The following is a 16,943-nucleotide window of genomic DNA, read 5'->3' on the forward strand; positions in this document are numbered from 1 at the left end:
GTCAATTTTACCTTCAACGAAGACTTGATCTTCTTCATATTCGGAAGGAATTGAAAGCATCCCCTCCTTCTCTTGTCCTTCTTAGGTATAGCGACATTATCGTTTGTCACATCAGTCGTAATCTCACTGATCAAAGATCTCACAACAGTCTTCTCTACTAAGGGATCCTCTATCTCCAAGGCCCCCAGGACACTGTTCTTTGATCCATATTCACTCAGGAGGTCATTGTACATGACTTTGAACACTTTGTGAATGTTGACACCAGCAGGGCAAGTGTCAGTTTTGGAGACACCAAATGCTGCTGTGAGCTCCGAGAGCACCTTGTTGATAAGTTCTCTGCATTGATCCAGCATATCGTCAGAGAGTGAATCCTCATTTTGTAACTTTGACAGCAGACGAACCATCAGCATAGCTACAAGGCTGGAGTAGTCCGTAAAACTGTCCTGACTGTCTGCACACTTCAGATCATCCACGAGTCCAAAATCTGGTGTGTTGAAGGCAAACTCGTCATCAGGCAAACCAGACTCCTCCATCAGAGTTTCCATATCCATTAGCGAACGCGTTGTCAGGGAGAGTATATTCACAACGTCTGTGACCATCGCATCCATGGCAACCTGCAGTACCTCTGCCAGAATCTGAGACGGTGATTCCGCGGCACAGTCTTCTCCCTTTCTGGCCATGGAGAGGACACAGAGCCTGGGGCAGGACACAGAGAGGCCCCTGGACCTGACTTCCATGATGAGGGCAATTTGAAGCAAGGCAGAAACAAACCCCTCACACTTTCCTGCGCAAACATACCTACAATTTGGCTTCTTGAGTTATATTCTGGGCCTGTCTCATGGCAACAAGAGCAGAATCAGGGGCAGACTTTCCAGCAGCAACAGTTTGTCTGCCCTTCAGGAGAAGCTGGTAAACATCCTCAATCAGGTCATGATAGGACTTAATATGTCCCTGGGCAAGAGCCTTTTCTAATCTCTTCCACACTGAGGTTAGATGACCTTGAGAGTGCGGGGTGGAGCTCTCCTCACTTTCCAAGCCAAGCTTTGAAGCGATGCTGTTTAAAACCCTCACTACGGTCTCATGCGGTACACAAGCAGAACCCTTATCTTGAGGCAAATCACCCAAGTCAATGTTCACAACCACCAGTGTGTCTGCTGCCATGGGGGCTTTAGCAGAGACCTTTGTTTTGATCCCTGGACACTTCAGATAGGCTCTCCTCACTGCAGCTTGACCAGCTTCTTTGCGAGGTAACAGATAAGGAGGAAAGGGGCCTCTGTTTTTCCATCTCAACACTGTCAATCAGTGAATAAATGATGTCCTTTATCTCCTTTATCACCTTTATCTCAGAACTTTGGAGCTTGCTTGAGATTGAAAGCTCAAGCTCAAGTTGAATATAAAGAAAGACTTGGATGATAGCTTGTTTAGCTGAAGCAGAATGTATAGCTTTCCTTTGACGGCTTGACAGCTTTCTAAAGAAATGTTTGAGATTCAACTGCAAGCGACTAAACATATCACGTGTGGTAGACCAGACTTTTAAATCTTGAGTCAGATCATCACAGGATGTGGAGTTCACCAGGCATCGCACGCCATCTAGAACGGTTACGACACCGGCAGAAGCAGAATCAGAGGCAGAAGAGAAGCCTTGAGGGTTGTCTGACATCACTGGTCCAGTAAAACTTGGCGCTAATTTAAGCAGCACTTGGCTCACTTCCTTAGCCACAGTAGCTTGGAACTCATCGCTGGAGAGTTTCTCTGCCATTTCAGATTTTACAAGGCTGGACTCACCAGAATCAGACCTAACTGCTGACATGATTTCAGCCACTAAAGTATCAATTATCAGAGAGGCAGTTAGGAGAATACTCTGGACAGATGGTGTGGGAAAAGGCAGACAATTGTTTCTTGGTACATCACTGCTTTGTGCCTGCATCTCAGCAATGAGAATATCGCTGATGGCCTTTGTTGCCTGGCTACTAGGGTGTCTACTAGGGTACTAGGCTACTAGGGTACTTTGTTGCCACGGCTTCTGGGCAGGACTTGTAACCAGAGGGTTGCCAGTTCGAGCCCCGACCAGTGGGCCACGGCTGAAGTGCCCTTGAGCAAGGCACCTAACCCCTCACTGCTCCCCGAGCGCCGCCGTTGTAGCAGGCAGCTCACTGCGCCGGGATTAGTGTGTGCTTCACCTCACTGTGTGTACACTGTGTGCTGTTTGTGCTTCACTAATTCACTGATTGGGATCAAAAAAGTATATATACTATACTACTATACTATACTATCATTTGCCCCACTTTTTTTTATTTTTTTTGAAAATCAATCTGTACCTAGAATAGATTTTTTAAACTTACTAAATGAAACATACATGAGAAATTTTATGAAATTCTTTTGATATCTAAGGGGACCACCGAGCCTCTGAAGTTTCCAACTAACGACGGACATACAAATATCATTTTTTTCTTAAATAACAGCAAAAATAATAGATCTAGCCCTATAATGTCAAAAAAGTTGAATATAAATATGTACATTGTGCATCATTTGGTGCCAGCTGTGTGTCTCTATCTTTATTACTTCCTGAGATATGGCAGTTGTCATTTTTGGGGGGAAGACACAATAAAAATAGCATTTGCCAGAGATTTTCCATAATAACAGCATGAAAGTAAGCCATCAATAAAATCTTAAATTATATTCCATTAACTAACATTACCCTATTCTAGAACTACTGTATGAACACCTTACATTTCAAAGTGTAAGACAAACTGTAAACCTCCCAACAAACATATTATATGACTGAGCAAATGGGTAATCCATGAATAGATAGAACATAATTCTTAATAACTAACCACCATATGATGTTGATGTTTTAACATCAAAGAGCACACACTCTTTACATGTTTCCCTTCCTCTTACTTAGGTTTGGTGTTTTCTCTCTGTCTGCTTCCACCACCTGCAGAACATTCTGGTAATGTTCTTTGCCTCTTGCAGAGCCTATGTAGTCTGTACTGAGCTTCACATTACACATTCATGGACTCCAAGTGAATCAAGGCCTCCTTGTAGGTTGGGTGAGCAGGACAGGTTGAGATGTCAGTGGTGAGGAAAGCAGGGTCCAGCTGCAGAAGATGAAAGATATACCACAAATCAGGTCCCAGGTTTGCCAGTGTCGTCTTTTGGGTTATCTTTCCTGGAAATTTGGGTTTGCCGAAACCTGAGCCATATCTGTCATTCGGACATGTGCAGGAGGTAGATGGTTTGACAGCAAGCAAGGTAGCAAGGGATTTCTTGTGCTCGGCTGGTACCTTGCTACTGAAGAAGGCTAGTGGTACCATCTCAGCTGTGAAGTACCACTGGTGTCTCTCACAGGCCTTCATTGCACTCTTGGAGATCACTGCTGAAACATGTGAATACCGAAGCAAATTCTTGAAGAACTGCAGGTCGTTCCATGATGCGTCAACAGCCACTGAACACTGCAACCACCAAGATGAGGCCTTGATTCACTTAGAGTCCATGCATGTGGCAGAAGGTAATGTGAAACTCAGCACAGACTACATAGGCTCTGCAAGTGGAGAAGAACTACCAGAATGTTCTGCAGGTGGTATAAGCTGACAGAAAGAAAACACCAAACCTGAGAAAGAGGAAGGGAAACATGTAAAGAGTGTGTGTTCTTTGTAGCAGTTCGGGGGGTTCACTCTTTATTACGACAACCCTCTACTACGACATACCGTTATTACGACATGCCTCTATTTAGACATGCCCCTACTCCGATTTTTTTTAGTACCGCTATTCCGACATAAGGCTACCAATCCTCATTTTCAATTTATCTCTGCAGTTCCTGTATCCTATCAAATTCCAACATCCTAGATGCATGGATGAGCTTTAGTCATGTTATCTGCACCTGCAGCTACATCAACAATCCACCCGCCATCCACTAAACAATGTTTTTCCCAATAATTGATATCGGCACACATTTCAGTCAAAACCTTAGGTGATTTTGAACTGCCCATGTGAATAAATGTTACACATTATGTAAAACACAGGTAGCTCTCCACATTTTATTCTCTAAGCTCTCAGGGGAAAACGGTCGGAAACTCCATGCATCAAACAAACTCTGTGCGTGCAGGCCACCTATATTAATGAATTAATGGCCGTCAATCAATGGCCAATTGCGCAAAGACGGGCGGAATTCTTACGCTCCAGTAGCCTAAACCACTTCAGTGAACGTTCAAATAACCCCCAGAGTTCAGTGTCCATCAGGGTGTTCAAACTGGATGTGCGATATAGTTACTTATATTGCATTTTAGAGGACAATGATAAAGCCATGTGCAACGCATTTTGGCTTGCCAGCAGGTTGGATAAACTCAATTTACTACACAATAATGTAGGCTAGGCCTATATATTTTATATGTCAGGCGTGCAGTTGTTGAATTGCACATAACATGTCTGCATATTTATTTAGGCTTTCTCTCGACTTTAGGCTAGCGCATGCATTATCATGGCCCTATAATTGTGCAAAGACAGGCGGGATCCGACGCTCCTTTTACAGTAAACCACTTCACAACGAACGTTCAAATAACCCCCAGAGTTCAGTGTCCATCAGTCCCAACATTTAGAAACATAATCGTAAAGTCCAAGCATGAATTGGGTGTGTATTGATTTTGAGAGAGACTGGAAAAGGGCCGTATAGGCCTATGTCTCACAGCAACTGCGATAACCTTGTTTCTTGAAGGCTATCCTTACCTCCAAATATCCACATCTAATGAGGGTCGGCGACTATATCCAACACCCAATACTATTTGCAATACCCTCGATATACATATTGTTGGAAAGCTTAGTTTATAGCCGTTCGTGTGAGTACAATAACTTAATTTTGTAAATTTTACCAAAACGACTGGTTCCGCCTTGCAGGGTCACATTTCATTTGTTGTCTTATCTTTTTTTATTCAAAACAATTCGTAGGTATCCATACTCAAGTCTAAATACCACCAGACACAAATAATCATCACCTAGGTTAAATCCTCTCTCTCTCTCCAAAATCTCTTCCTCTGAGATGCACGCGCTATAAGCTATATCATTTAGGCTACCCAACATTTCAAATGTGACTCTCTAATCAACTTTTTTAGCTCTTAAACACGAAAAATACTGTTCAATGGAGCTGGTTTGTGTGAGGCGCACTCTTGGACTCCTTGAGACGCGACTAACCTTTCGGTTGAAGTTCTTGTGCTTAGGCTATTACAGACCCCAATCCTGTTGCCCCTGCTATTTATCAATGTAGCCTTTTATTGTTTTTTTTTTTTGCCATGAATCGTCTGAGCTGTGATGAAATCGTGTGTTGTTTAAAGTTGGGACGATTACTGTAGGCCTAGGCTATACTACCCATATTGGAATAAAAAAATAAAGGCCCACCCTAGGCCTAGCCTACTTCGCAAAAGTCCACTCCGTTGAAAAATCATGGCTACGCCACTGTTAATGACCTCGTGTCGGAATGGCAGGACGTTTCAAAAAAGGTCAAGTGTCGCTACTCCGACAATGGGAAAAAAAAATGTCGCAGTAGTGGGACGCTTGAAAATAAATGTCAATGCCGCCACTTCGACGCCAATGTCTAAGTAGCGAATGTCTCGGAATAGCAGCATGTAACCGCAGTTCGGACTTGTAACCGGAGGGTTGCTGGTTCAAACCCCGACCAGTAGGCACGGCTGAAGTGCCCTTGAGCAAGGCACCTACTGTAACCCCTCACTGCTCCCCGAGCGCCGCTGTTGTTGCAGGCAGCTCACTGCGCCGGGATTAGTGTGTGCTTCACCTCACTGTGTGTTCACTGTGTGCTGAGAGTGTTTCACTAATTCACGGATTGGGATAAATGCAGAGACCAAATTTCCCTCATGGGATCAAAAGAGTATATACTTATACTTATATTAATGTGAAAAAAAAAGGATTTTCATATAAGACCATGACTGGACTACCTTCACATCTGATATTATTAGATATTGGGACAAAGAAATGCTAAAAATTGGGGGGAAATGCAATATTTTAGAGACCAATGAAGCTAGAGATATCAGACTGGTACCAAAAGATGCGCAATAGCCACGTTTATATTCAACTTTCATTGACACTGTAGGCCATACATGGGCAACATACGGCCCGCGGGCCACATCCGGCCCGTGGGCTTTCCCTGACCGGCCCGCGTAGGTCCGTGAAAGAACAATAGTCAAGAGCCTAGCATAGAGATGCATGCAAATCAATATCGTTGTTTTTATTTTGAAAGCGACTGCTATTTGTACGCCCATACATTTGTGCGTGGATGCATACGACGTAAACACCCTCACTGATGTGCTGGTGAATTTATGTTTCTGCGTCGACACAATGCAGTTGCCTTTACGTCGGCGTAAACCTTTCAAAGTGTTGTGTCTCTTATGTCTGCGTCGCTCACCACCGCAAAGGTTGTTAGAACGAACTCCTACTGCTGCTCGTTGGCGATAGGAAGTGTTCATTTCAAAACGTTACTGGCAGATAGACAGTTTACAATCGGATAACCCCGTAATTGTAACCAAAATATGTCTGAGTTTATTTGCAAAGCTTATGTTAGCGAACTATGATGCTACTATAGGCCTACCCACAGGTTGCTTGAAGCAGCCGGCTCAACACACAGAGCGAGTTGACCAATCACAGTTATGTGCATAAAGTTAAAGCAAAAACATAGCCTACATTTTTAAAATAGTTTTCTTTGTGCATGTTGATTAACTAATGACAGCCTACTATTGTCTGCTCCACATTTTCGTAGTCTAATTCTGCATAGAGTTAATTTAATGATGGTAATGATTTAATTATGAAATTGCTGAGTGTTGATGAAATGGTGGCACAGGCCTATCGGTTGTACTGACTCCTTCACATTTTCATGACCTAGCCTAATTATATAGATATTGTAGTACTTTTTTATATCAGTCTTTGAAAACTAAAAAAAAATGTCAATGTCAAAAAATCATTTTCGAGAATTAGGATTAAATACTGGACATAGATTAGATATTGCTGTTTTTCCTTTGTCTCCCTCACATTTTCATCTGTTCTTACGACTAGTTAACAAAACCATATGATTTACTTAATGTTATAAGAACAGAAAAGAATTGAACAGAATTGAGTTCAGACTTAAGTTCGGTATTTTGGGTCCGGCCCTCCTCAACAGTCCCAGTTTGTCATGTGGCCCCTTGGGGAAATTAGTTGCCCACCCCTGCTGTAGGCCTAAATGCATTATTTTGGAAGTTATTTACGAAGAACTGATTTTTCCAGAGCGGGGATACAGGCTCTGCTAACTTTAGAGGCTTGGTGGACCCCTTAGATACTATTCAATCCAGCTAATATTCTACACATTTTCTTTTCATTAGTATTGTCACATTTTAAAATTGGGTACAAGTTGAATTTCCAAAATTGGGGCAAATGATGCACCCTACTGGCTACGGAAGTCCTCAGAGCTAAGTCTTTGCACTATCTCTCTGTGAGTCTGGCTAGCCTTTTGACTGGCAGTCTCTTTTACGACAGTCACAGCTTACTGAAGGCTTTTCTTCCATTTGAGTATGTTCAACAGAAGCATTTTTGCCAGTCAAGATTCTAATAGCCTTTTTCATAGATGCCAACAGTGACTTTGCCTTCTTGTTTCCATCAAAACATGTTTCTGCGGCACAGATAACAGCAGTCATTGCTTCTCCAGTTGTGGATGCTAAAGCTTTGTCCAGTTCTTCATTTTCCTCCACAACCGAAATGGTGCCTGTTTCACAAATGGCATGTGCATCAAGCATAGTAGTCACAATGTGAATTAACTCACGGTTGCTCGTCTCCTTGGGGGCATGCGGCATCTTGAAGGCCTTTGCAATGAAAATTGACTGAGTCAAGAACATCTCTGATGATGGCATGGTTCAAATATTTCAAGTTGGCTGCTGGGCCGACTCGATCTAATTTGTTCAGATTCTCCTGAACAGAACATTGAATTCTCTCCACGGTTATCCCATAATGAGCTTTCAGGAATCCACTGAATGGAGCAGCTCCGACAGGTGAGCAGGGCCTTCCACAGGGCTTAAATTTCACTGCGGGATTGCGGGTATTGCGCATAATTTGTTCAAGTCCCGCAACTCTAGCCATCATAATGCGAGAAATTCCCGCATACACTTTTACAGCCTGTCTGATGACGTTAATATAATCATGAAGTGGCGTGAATGCGGTGCTATTGACCGGACGGATCAACTACCGAGTTGAATTGAACATAGCCTCATGCAGACGCAGACACACACGGAGAGAGAGAGAGAGAGAACCACTTCGCGCTTACGCAAATAGGCTGTGCAACCATGGCAAACTTTTACATCTGGAAAGAGCTCCTTGGTAACTATCCTGCTAGCTCAGGTCACGTCAACACTTGTTCCCAGAAAGATTGTCTTCGACTTGTTAGTTTTTTGAACATTTATTGTATCTAATGACATAGAAAACATAATGATTTGCATCCACATATCCTTATGCACTATGCACAACTTTTATTCACTAGCGACTAGCCTAAAACCGTCAGGCTGAAGGGAGGCTAATTACTCTCACGTATTTTCTTAAAGTGACAGGCACTCAATTACACCTACTCATCACCAATGTGCACTCAATTAGACCTACACACCACATTAAAGATATGCCTAAGTGTTATAGGTTAAACGTCAAAATGAAGCATTCATATTACTAAATATGTTTAGCTACTAGTAATTACTAGTAAAATGCTATACATTAAAAAATACATTATTAACTAAATACACTCTATATGAATTTAAAAATATATGAAATAGAAACATATCACATAAGCCATCATTTTCAGTGTGTGTTTGTGTGTGTGTGGAGAGAGTCAAGCAGAATCTAGGATGTCCACTGTTGTGAATGATCCCATTACAGTATATATTACTGATGACGTCAGGGTGGTGGGGGCACCAAAATCAAACACTTTTTTAAAAAAGTATCGAAGAAGTATCGAAATCGCAATTCTTGACTCAGAATCGAACCCCCCCCCCCCCCCCCCCCCAAATTGTGTAAATCCCCCCTACATGAATAACCTAAGGGGGGTATTCCCCCCCATTTTGAAAAATGAATTTTAAGCCCTGCTTCCAGACAGAGGAAAACTTTATTACATACTGTATTGTAGTCTGTTTTATATTATGTATCATATTATTATTATATTGTAGTGCTGTCAGTTAAACGCGTTATTAACGGAGTTAACGTAAACCTATTTTAATGGCGTCAATTTTTTTATCGCGAGATTAACATTATTTTTGGTGTAACAAACTTTGTAGTTTTTTCACATGCTGTTGCAACAACTAGTAATGTTAGAACAACTACAACACCACACCGGATCTAGCTAGACCGGAAACTAAACAATATGCACTGACGAATGGAATGGAATGTTGTATGTGCTGCACGTACACGCCCCCTTTTAGGGGAAAGATGACTGATATAATGGAAATCTATGCTGCATCAAAGTGAGGAGCGAAAAGGGCTTATGGTAAACTTACTAAATCTTGACAAAATAAGGTTGGTGTAAGAGTTATCTGTGTGTTTATGGGATTAATGTGACCATGTTCCTATGCTTTGCTCTTTCCAGTTTACTAACAGGAGTGTCACAAATGTATCGATAGGCACAGTCAAACTGCCCGTGGCTGACTATAATTAAGTTCAGCAAGCTTAACTTTACATGTCATAACATCAACTAAACATAAGTCACACATTCATTCTATCACTTGTAATATGAACGTAGCCTATTTCCTACAACTAGGTGAGATAATTGGCTATGTTATACTGAAGTTCCACAGTTAGCTAGCTAGCAAGCTAACCGTTTTGCATGGAATATTATGGTAAGTGTAGCTACATGCTAAATGTGTACAATACATGGGGTATTGCAAACAAATTAGGTTGGTAATGTACATAGTTTCGACATGAGCAAGTTACATAAACATAATTCTTCATAACTGCCGTGTTAGTAAAATTATTGAATGTCCTGTGAATTTATAACTAGATGTAACGTCAACGTGTGATTACTAGCTATCTTTCCCATTGGATCAATTATATAATGTTAACATGTTTTCTGCTAAAATGGGGCGTGATGCAGATTAAATGTATCTTTTTGATGATGCGCCGTTAGTAGGCTACGTAAAGGCATGCTGCACACACTTGGTTGGGTTGTGGCTAGATGGGATACAGCTAACAACGGAAGTCACGTAACAGATAGTGAAATCTCCAGTGAAATCTCCATAGAAATAAACAGTATCAGGACAGGAAGTAACCTAACCCTAATCCTAACCCTAACCCTTAGCTGTATCCCTTCTAGACACCACCACTTGGGTTGGGTTTACGAGCCAGCCAAAGAGTAGTAGCCTAGGCTGACGCATTAAATGTGTGCCGCCAAAGATTTTATCACCGTCACTTGTTCTGTTATCAACATTCCTCTTTGGCTGCTACTATTTGCGATGCACTCTGCTTTCGACAGTCATTTACATTAGATTCCATTCTTTTCAATACAACTCCGTACACCAGCATCGCACTTTGCCGTCGTGTAAATCACGATTCAGTTATATTTGGTCGACGCTGCTCCATAAAATCCATTGTTCATCCAGTGTTTGCCTTTTAAAAACTTCGGCGTTGATGTGTGTGGCAAGTGACAGTGCACCATAGACTGTAGGCCTATAAAATGGCAATGCACTCATGTTGAAAAGTTCCTTATTTTCAACTGGACTCAAAGATAATGAATATAGTATGAATATAATATTTTCTGTCTGTTATGCCCTTTATAATGTGTGTAGGCCTACATTTTGTGCATGCACTTCTGCGGTAGCATTTATTTCATTTTATATCAGCTATATTTCTGAAGAATATATTGTGTTGCCTCAGGTCTGCTGCACATCTTTTGAAATTTGATTTGAAATAATCAAATAGACCTACGTCTTAAAGTTAAGTTAATAAAGTAACTTGCTTTGCTTTCATTTGAATCCCAATCAAGATACGCAATAATTGCTTTATTGTTAATATGGACTCCTGGAAAGTTCAGAAATGCAAAATAATAGAATTTTAATCATATGATAAAATATGTGATTAATCGTGATTAACTATAGGAATTCTGCGATTAATTGTGATCGTTTGACAACACTATTAATCGTGATTAACTATAGGAATTCTGCGATTAATCGTGATCGTTTTATAGCACTATTATATTGACATTATTGCATATAATCTTTCATAAACCTACCTCTTTGGTGACAACTCGGGTGTCTCCTGTTTGAGGGCCCATCGACACCATGAAGGCAGCCTGTCGGAGTCCTTTGGAACAGTATCCACCAGCACACCATTCCTGAGAATCCTCACATCTTCTTCATCCTCAATGTACGTCATGAATGACGACGATGATCTGTCTGATGTCTCACTGCTAGGCTGTTCAGGTTTGTCCACTGCGCCTGACGCCGGGGTACCCTCTGGGTCTTGCGTCAGCAGCATCACAACAGCTGGGATAACGACCTTGAGTGCACTCAGGGACACAACCTGTACTATACTCCTGCATACTTTGAAGAGCTTGACCCTTGTGACCTATTTTGAACAAGGACAATAAATCAATTTTTTCTGCATGACCTGTTGGCCTCTGAAACTAATTACAGTGCATGAAAATTGTGCTGGTGTGAGGGGTTGTATAACTACAAAGTTCATTCAAACTTTGTAACATAGGTCTTCTAAAGGACGTGGCTGCTATATTTTTTTCATTTTCATAATATTTGTTATATTGCATTGTAACCACTAAGATTACTCTAGCACAGTGTTTCTCAAACTTTTTCAGACCAAGGACCACTTAACCAATAAAAGAAAACTCACGGACCACCTAGCTCAAATAAAAGAGTAGACCTACTTCAACAGCATATTACACAATAGGCCTACTCAATGAACCACCTTGCTTATTGTCTTTGCACTTTGCTTATTGTGTCACATGATTCATATGATTTAAACTGGCATAGCTTACATAGGCAGTGTTGCAGAACTGTATGGATTTACATATAAGTTTGTTCAATATTGCAAACAACTCATCTACATTATATGTTATCATGTCTGCTCGCGGACCACTTGGGATAGCTTGCGGACCACCAGTGTTCCCCTGACCACACTTTGAGAAACACTGGTCTAGCAACACCCTAGCTACCGTCTTAATTACCCTAACAACAACCTAACAACCACTATCATAATGTCAACCTACAAACCACTATCATGATGTCAACCTAGCAACCAGAATAGCAACCACCATAAATAGCATAGTAACCACTATGATTACCCTAGAAACCCCCTAGCAATAATCTTAATTACCCTAGCAACCACTACTTTACTGTAAACAGCAACTGCCATAGCAACCATTATAGCAACCAGTATAGCAACCACTTTATTTAGCATAGCAACCATCATGTTTACCCTAGCAACACCTTAACAACCATATCAATCACCCTGGCAACAACCAAACAAGCACTATCATGTCAACCTAGCAACTGCCATAGCCACCAACATAATTACCCCAGCAACTTTCATACGTAGCAACCGCTTTATTTATGTTAGCAGCCATCATGTCTGCCTTAGCAACACATTTTAACTATTTACATTTTTTTTATTGCATTTTCATGCACTGGTAATTCCTTGTAATGGCATTTCTAGGTATGTAAAATTATTTGTGGTAACAAATTTGAAAAGGATGTATAGATCAGTCACTCACAGGACCAATAGTTCCTTGAGAAATAGCTATCCATTGCCTACAGAAGATGTACAATAAGCCATTTTAGTGTTTTTGCAGACGAAATCATGATAAAATACTAGTTCAGGTAAGGCCAATGTAAGAGAGATGCATACTCTTTGTCCATGTCCTTTATGTAGTCACAGACTGATAAACCCTCTGGCAGCCTCACGGCAGATATCACTGGGTGACCTTTCACCTTATCTTGCTCCGCAGAGGGTGAGGGATGTGTCAGTGGAGCTGCTATACAGAACAATACAGATTTATGTTCCAGGTTACAAATTCATTTTGATATCACAAAACATAGGCTAGGCTACATTTTGATAGCACAACACACAGGCTAGGCTACATTTTTTGTTGAAAAAGAGAATATGGGTTAAGTCTTACCGCCATCATTTGTGGCACTTTGCACCTCAGCAACTAGTCTTTCACTGGAATTCACCATTTTCTAGGTACAAATAACAAGCTTTTTATTAATGAAAGGCGCTTTATAAATAAAATGTATTGTTATTCTTAATCATATTATTATTATTATTATACAAGGATACAAGGAAGTTTATTGTCACATACATATAGTTACTGGAAGTAAGAAATGCAGTGAAATTATGCATATTTGTGCATTTATGGGGGTAAAAAGTGCAGTAGAAGAGAGGTTTAGTACATTAAGTGGCAAGGGCTGCATGAGAAAGGTGGGGGAGGATTGGGATTGGGGGGGGGGGCACCAAGGGATGGCGTTTAAGGAGGGGGACATGGCAGAGCTGAGGCGAGTACAGGGGGAACTCAAGAATAAGCTGAAAGAGGCTAAGGAGGACTACAGAAGGAAGATGGAACAGAAGCTGCAAGATAACAACATGAAGGAGGTGTAGGACTGTATGAAATCTATCACTGGCCTTAAGAAGAGCAGCAGCTCTGTGGAGGGAGACCTGGACAGGGCGAACCAGCTAAACCACTTTTACAACAGGTTCGATTGCCCATCCCCCAGCCCATTACCAGTGCAACACTCACCCCCACCATCACTGGATATTGCACCCCCTCCCCCACATGGCAACCACGAACAACGAGGTGACAACGACTTCAGTCAACAGCCATCAGACACACAGACCCCAGATGCTGCCCCCCCTTAAGGTGGTGTGCATGAGGTTTGAGATGGCATCCTCTGTAGACGTGTTGGCTCTGTAAGCAAATTGGAGGGGGTCGAAGGAGGCCGGGAGGGATGAGCAGATAATGTTTTTCACAAGCTTCTCAAAACACTTCATCACTGTAGACGTCAGGGCTACTGGGCGGTAGTCATTCAGACATGATGGACTTTTATTTTTCGGTACTGGAACAATAACAGACTGCTTGAGGCAAGTAGGAACTGTCTCTTGAGCCAATGATGTGTTAAAGATATAAGTGAACACAGGAGCTAACTGAGCAGCACAGGATTTCAAAACCCTTAATCATTATTATTACCCTCTTTAATGAATAAATAATTCTCAGCAATAACAAGTGACATGGCTAAGCTTAGAACTAGCTGCAGTTTTACTACCTCACTCCTTCGGATATGTCTGAACCTGACCACATGAAAGCATTTTCAGATTTGGCTAAATGGGCTTCCCTGTACTCAATGTGTTGTCTACTGAATGAAATAATTCTGGGAAGAACCTTGAGTAGTTTATTTCATTGTGACATCACAGTCGAGCGGTAGACCAGGCTACGTCAGAGACATCGTCAACTTTGTCCACAACAACTTCCCCATGTTCCTTTTTTTCCATTGAGCTGCTACAGGCTTTTTATTTAAAACACATATGAAATAATGTAGCATTTAAAACCTGCTTAACTGTCCGTTGGGTGTCACTGAGAAAATAAAACATCTAATACTTCAAGGAGAAATCAATGACCATATGATGACAGATATTTAGAAAAAAGTATGTAACCTACTACAAACGACCGACTTTTACTTTGACAATAAAAGGCCTCTTTTATTTTTTACTGTCCGTCTGTGTAAAAGGACTCGCTGGCGCCATCCCATCCCATATCAAATAAGACACACGCATTGCTTCTCACTGGTGGTTTGATTTATTGTAGGCCTACAACATCTGTGAGAAAATAAACGAAGAACAGAAATCACTTTTCACATTTCAGCATGAAGGCTGCTTCTGAGCCGAAAGGGTAAGATAATGTGATGATTCCTGGTGGAATGTATTGTTCTTTGCAGAATAGTTGTGTTTCGAAAACAAGGTCTGGCATATCATCATCATCATAGCATGTGTTGGTGGAAATATAGCTTGTTGTTATGATAGCTAATGTAGCCTACACAGCTAACGCTGCTGCTTAACTTGCACTACGCCGAAGTCGAATGCAACTCAAATTGGCGATAACGTTAGCGATATATGAATTTATATCCTAGAACCAGAGGTAATAAACCCGCTTTCAAGTTGGTAACTACCATAGTTGTATAGTTTGCCCGGGGAGTCGGGGTTATGCTAACGTTAGCGTTTGCGTAAAGACTAACGAAAAGTTTTGCAGACCTTAAAGTTCAAAAGTATTTGGAAAGAAATTTGGATAAATCCACAGTAACGTACTGTAACGACTACTGCACGAGCTTGTTTTGCTCATTCGCTGAACGCAACTTCAAAATATCAGCTTATCACATGGTCTTGCTTGTTGCAGAATGAAAAAGAAAGTGCCCGTTTTGCTGCGGAATTAAAAATATTTCACTGCAAAGCAGTTACTTTGATTACTGTCGCATCTTTTGACAGTCGAAATTAATGGCCCGGGACGACAACCTCTGTCATTGTAGGGACGACAACCTTTGTCATTGTATTGCCACACGCCTTTTGTATGGGTTTCACTGTTGAAGCAAACAAATGGATCTGCATGGCTCCAAAAGAGTGCGCCTGTACAGTCAACAAAGCAGAATAGGTCTCCCACCCTTCTGAAACAGATCTAGCGTCTGCTAATTGTTTATGATAGACATACGCTTTAATAAGGCTTCTTTGAATTACGTTGAAATAACGGCATGAGGTGTGTAGATTCATAAGATCCTGAAACGCATGAGTGTACATTGTGTTCTCTGCCCTTTAAACACCAATTGAAGATTTTCCTCAGCCTGGTTCACTGTCACACACACACACACACACACACTATATGGAGAGATTGAGGAAGGCTATTGCGGTATGTTTTATTACAGTTGCATAACAGCACGGCCCATTCTTTGAGGCTGCCCAGGTGAGGGAGTCTGCATTCCTGCATTCTGCCCCAGGGGAATTGTCCTCATCCCTGACTGGACACACAGACATGGAATAAAACTCCAATAGATAGGCTGCATTCTTGCCTACACAGTGCACGTATGTCTACTGTTGCCAAGAAAGTGTCAGGTCTCCCCAGCATGTGTTTGTGTGTGTGTGTGTGCTGTTGAAGGACACAGTGTTCCTGCAAACAGATCTCTGCACTCACAGGATTTCCACACGTGCCTGACCGTGTATGTGTGTACTGTCATGCTATTGAGGTACATGTCAGTGTAAGGCAGAGTAAGGGGACTGGCGAGATCTACAATCAGGTGTTCCCTACTAATTCCAGTTCCCTACTAAACTGTGTTTTTCCCACTGTGCCCCCCCTCCCCCTTCAGAGTTAATTTTGTCCTCTCCTTACTTAAAGGCACAGTGAGGATTTTTATTGTTGACAATAAAGGTTTGAACTAGGTCTACATTAGTGATGGCATTCTCAATCTTTCCCTGTATTCCTGGACATGCCATGCATATGGTGGATTTGCTGTGTATGTGCTTGTAGTCTTTATAGAGGGTCAGAAAAATGCATTAAAGAGACAATTACTACTACCGGTATTTAATTATTTTAACTTTAAATGTGTCAAATACAGTCACAACGGTCACAACTATAAGAGACATAGAGATTGTCGACTGTTTGTTATATGCTAGCAGCTAATAAAGAAGTGCAGAAATAGTCCTCGCAGTTGATACATCGTTTGTAATGTCACTTATGTTATAACACACATCACACAAGTCCCAACTGTAGCCTATATCATACCTCAAATGTATAGCTAAACATAGCTTAGTCTCTATTATCCAGTCTTTATTGGCTGTTTGGAAAATTCCAGAGCCGATATAGCCGGAGCCATGAAGAGAAAAAAAAAAGCTGGAGATTATTTGTTGCTATATGTGAAAGTCACCCTGTACCAGCGAGTCACATGGAACCC

The 16,943-nt window shown here is 41.5% G+C and overlaps 1 protein-coding gene across 1 annotated transcript in view; it reads left to right on the plus strand.

The window, feature by feature from the left end:
* The first annotated feature begins 14,773 nt into the window (after window positions 1-14,773).
* Window positions 14,774-16,943, plus strand: part of hif1al (hypoxia inducible factor 1 subunit alpha, like) — a 40,929-nt gene continuing 38,759 nt past the window's right edge. The window contains exon 1 of the mRNA XM_076282950.1: window positions 14,774-14,899. Coding sequence (XP_076139065.1) covers window positions 14,874-14,899 — 26 coding nt within the window. The 5' untranslated portion in view covers window positions 14,774-14,873. The remainder of the gene's footprint in view (window positions 14,900-16,943) is intronic.

The sequence above is a fragment of the Alosa pseudoharengus genome, unplaced genomic scaffold, assembly GCF_046254945.1.
Source record: "Alosa pseudoharengus isolate Yale_2024_CS ecotype anadromous, Long Island Sound unplaced genomic scaffold, YU_APseudo_1.1 YU_APseudo_1.1_scf_13, whole genome shotgun sequence".
In the NCBI taxonomy this organism is placed as follows: Eukaryota; Metazoa; Chordata; class Actinopteri; order Clupeiformes; family Clupeidae; genus Alosa; species Alosa pseudoharengus.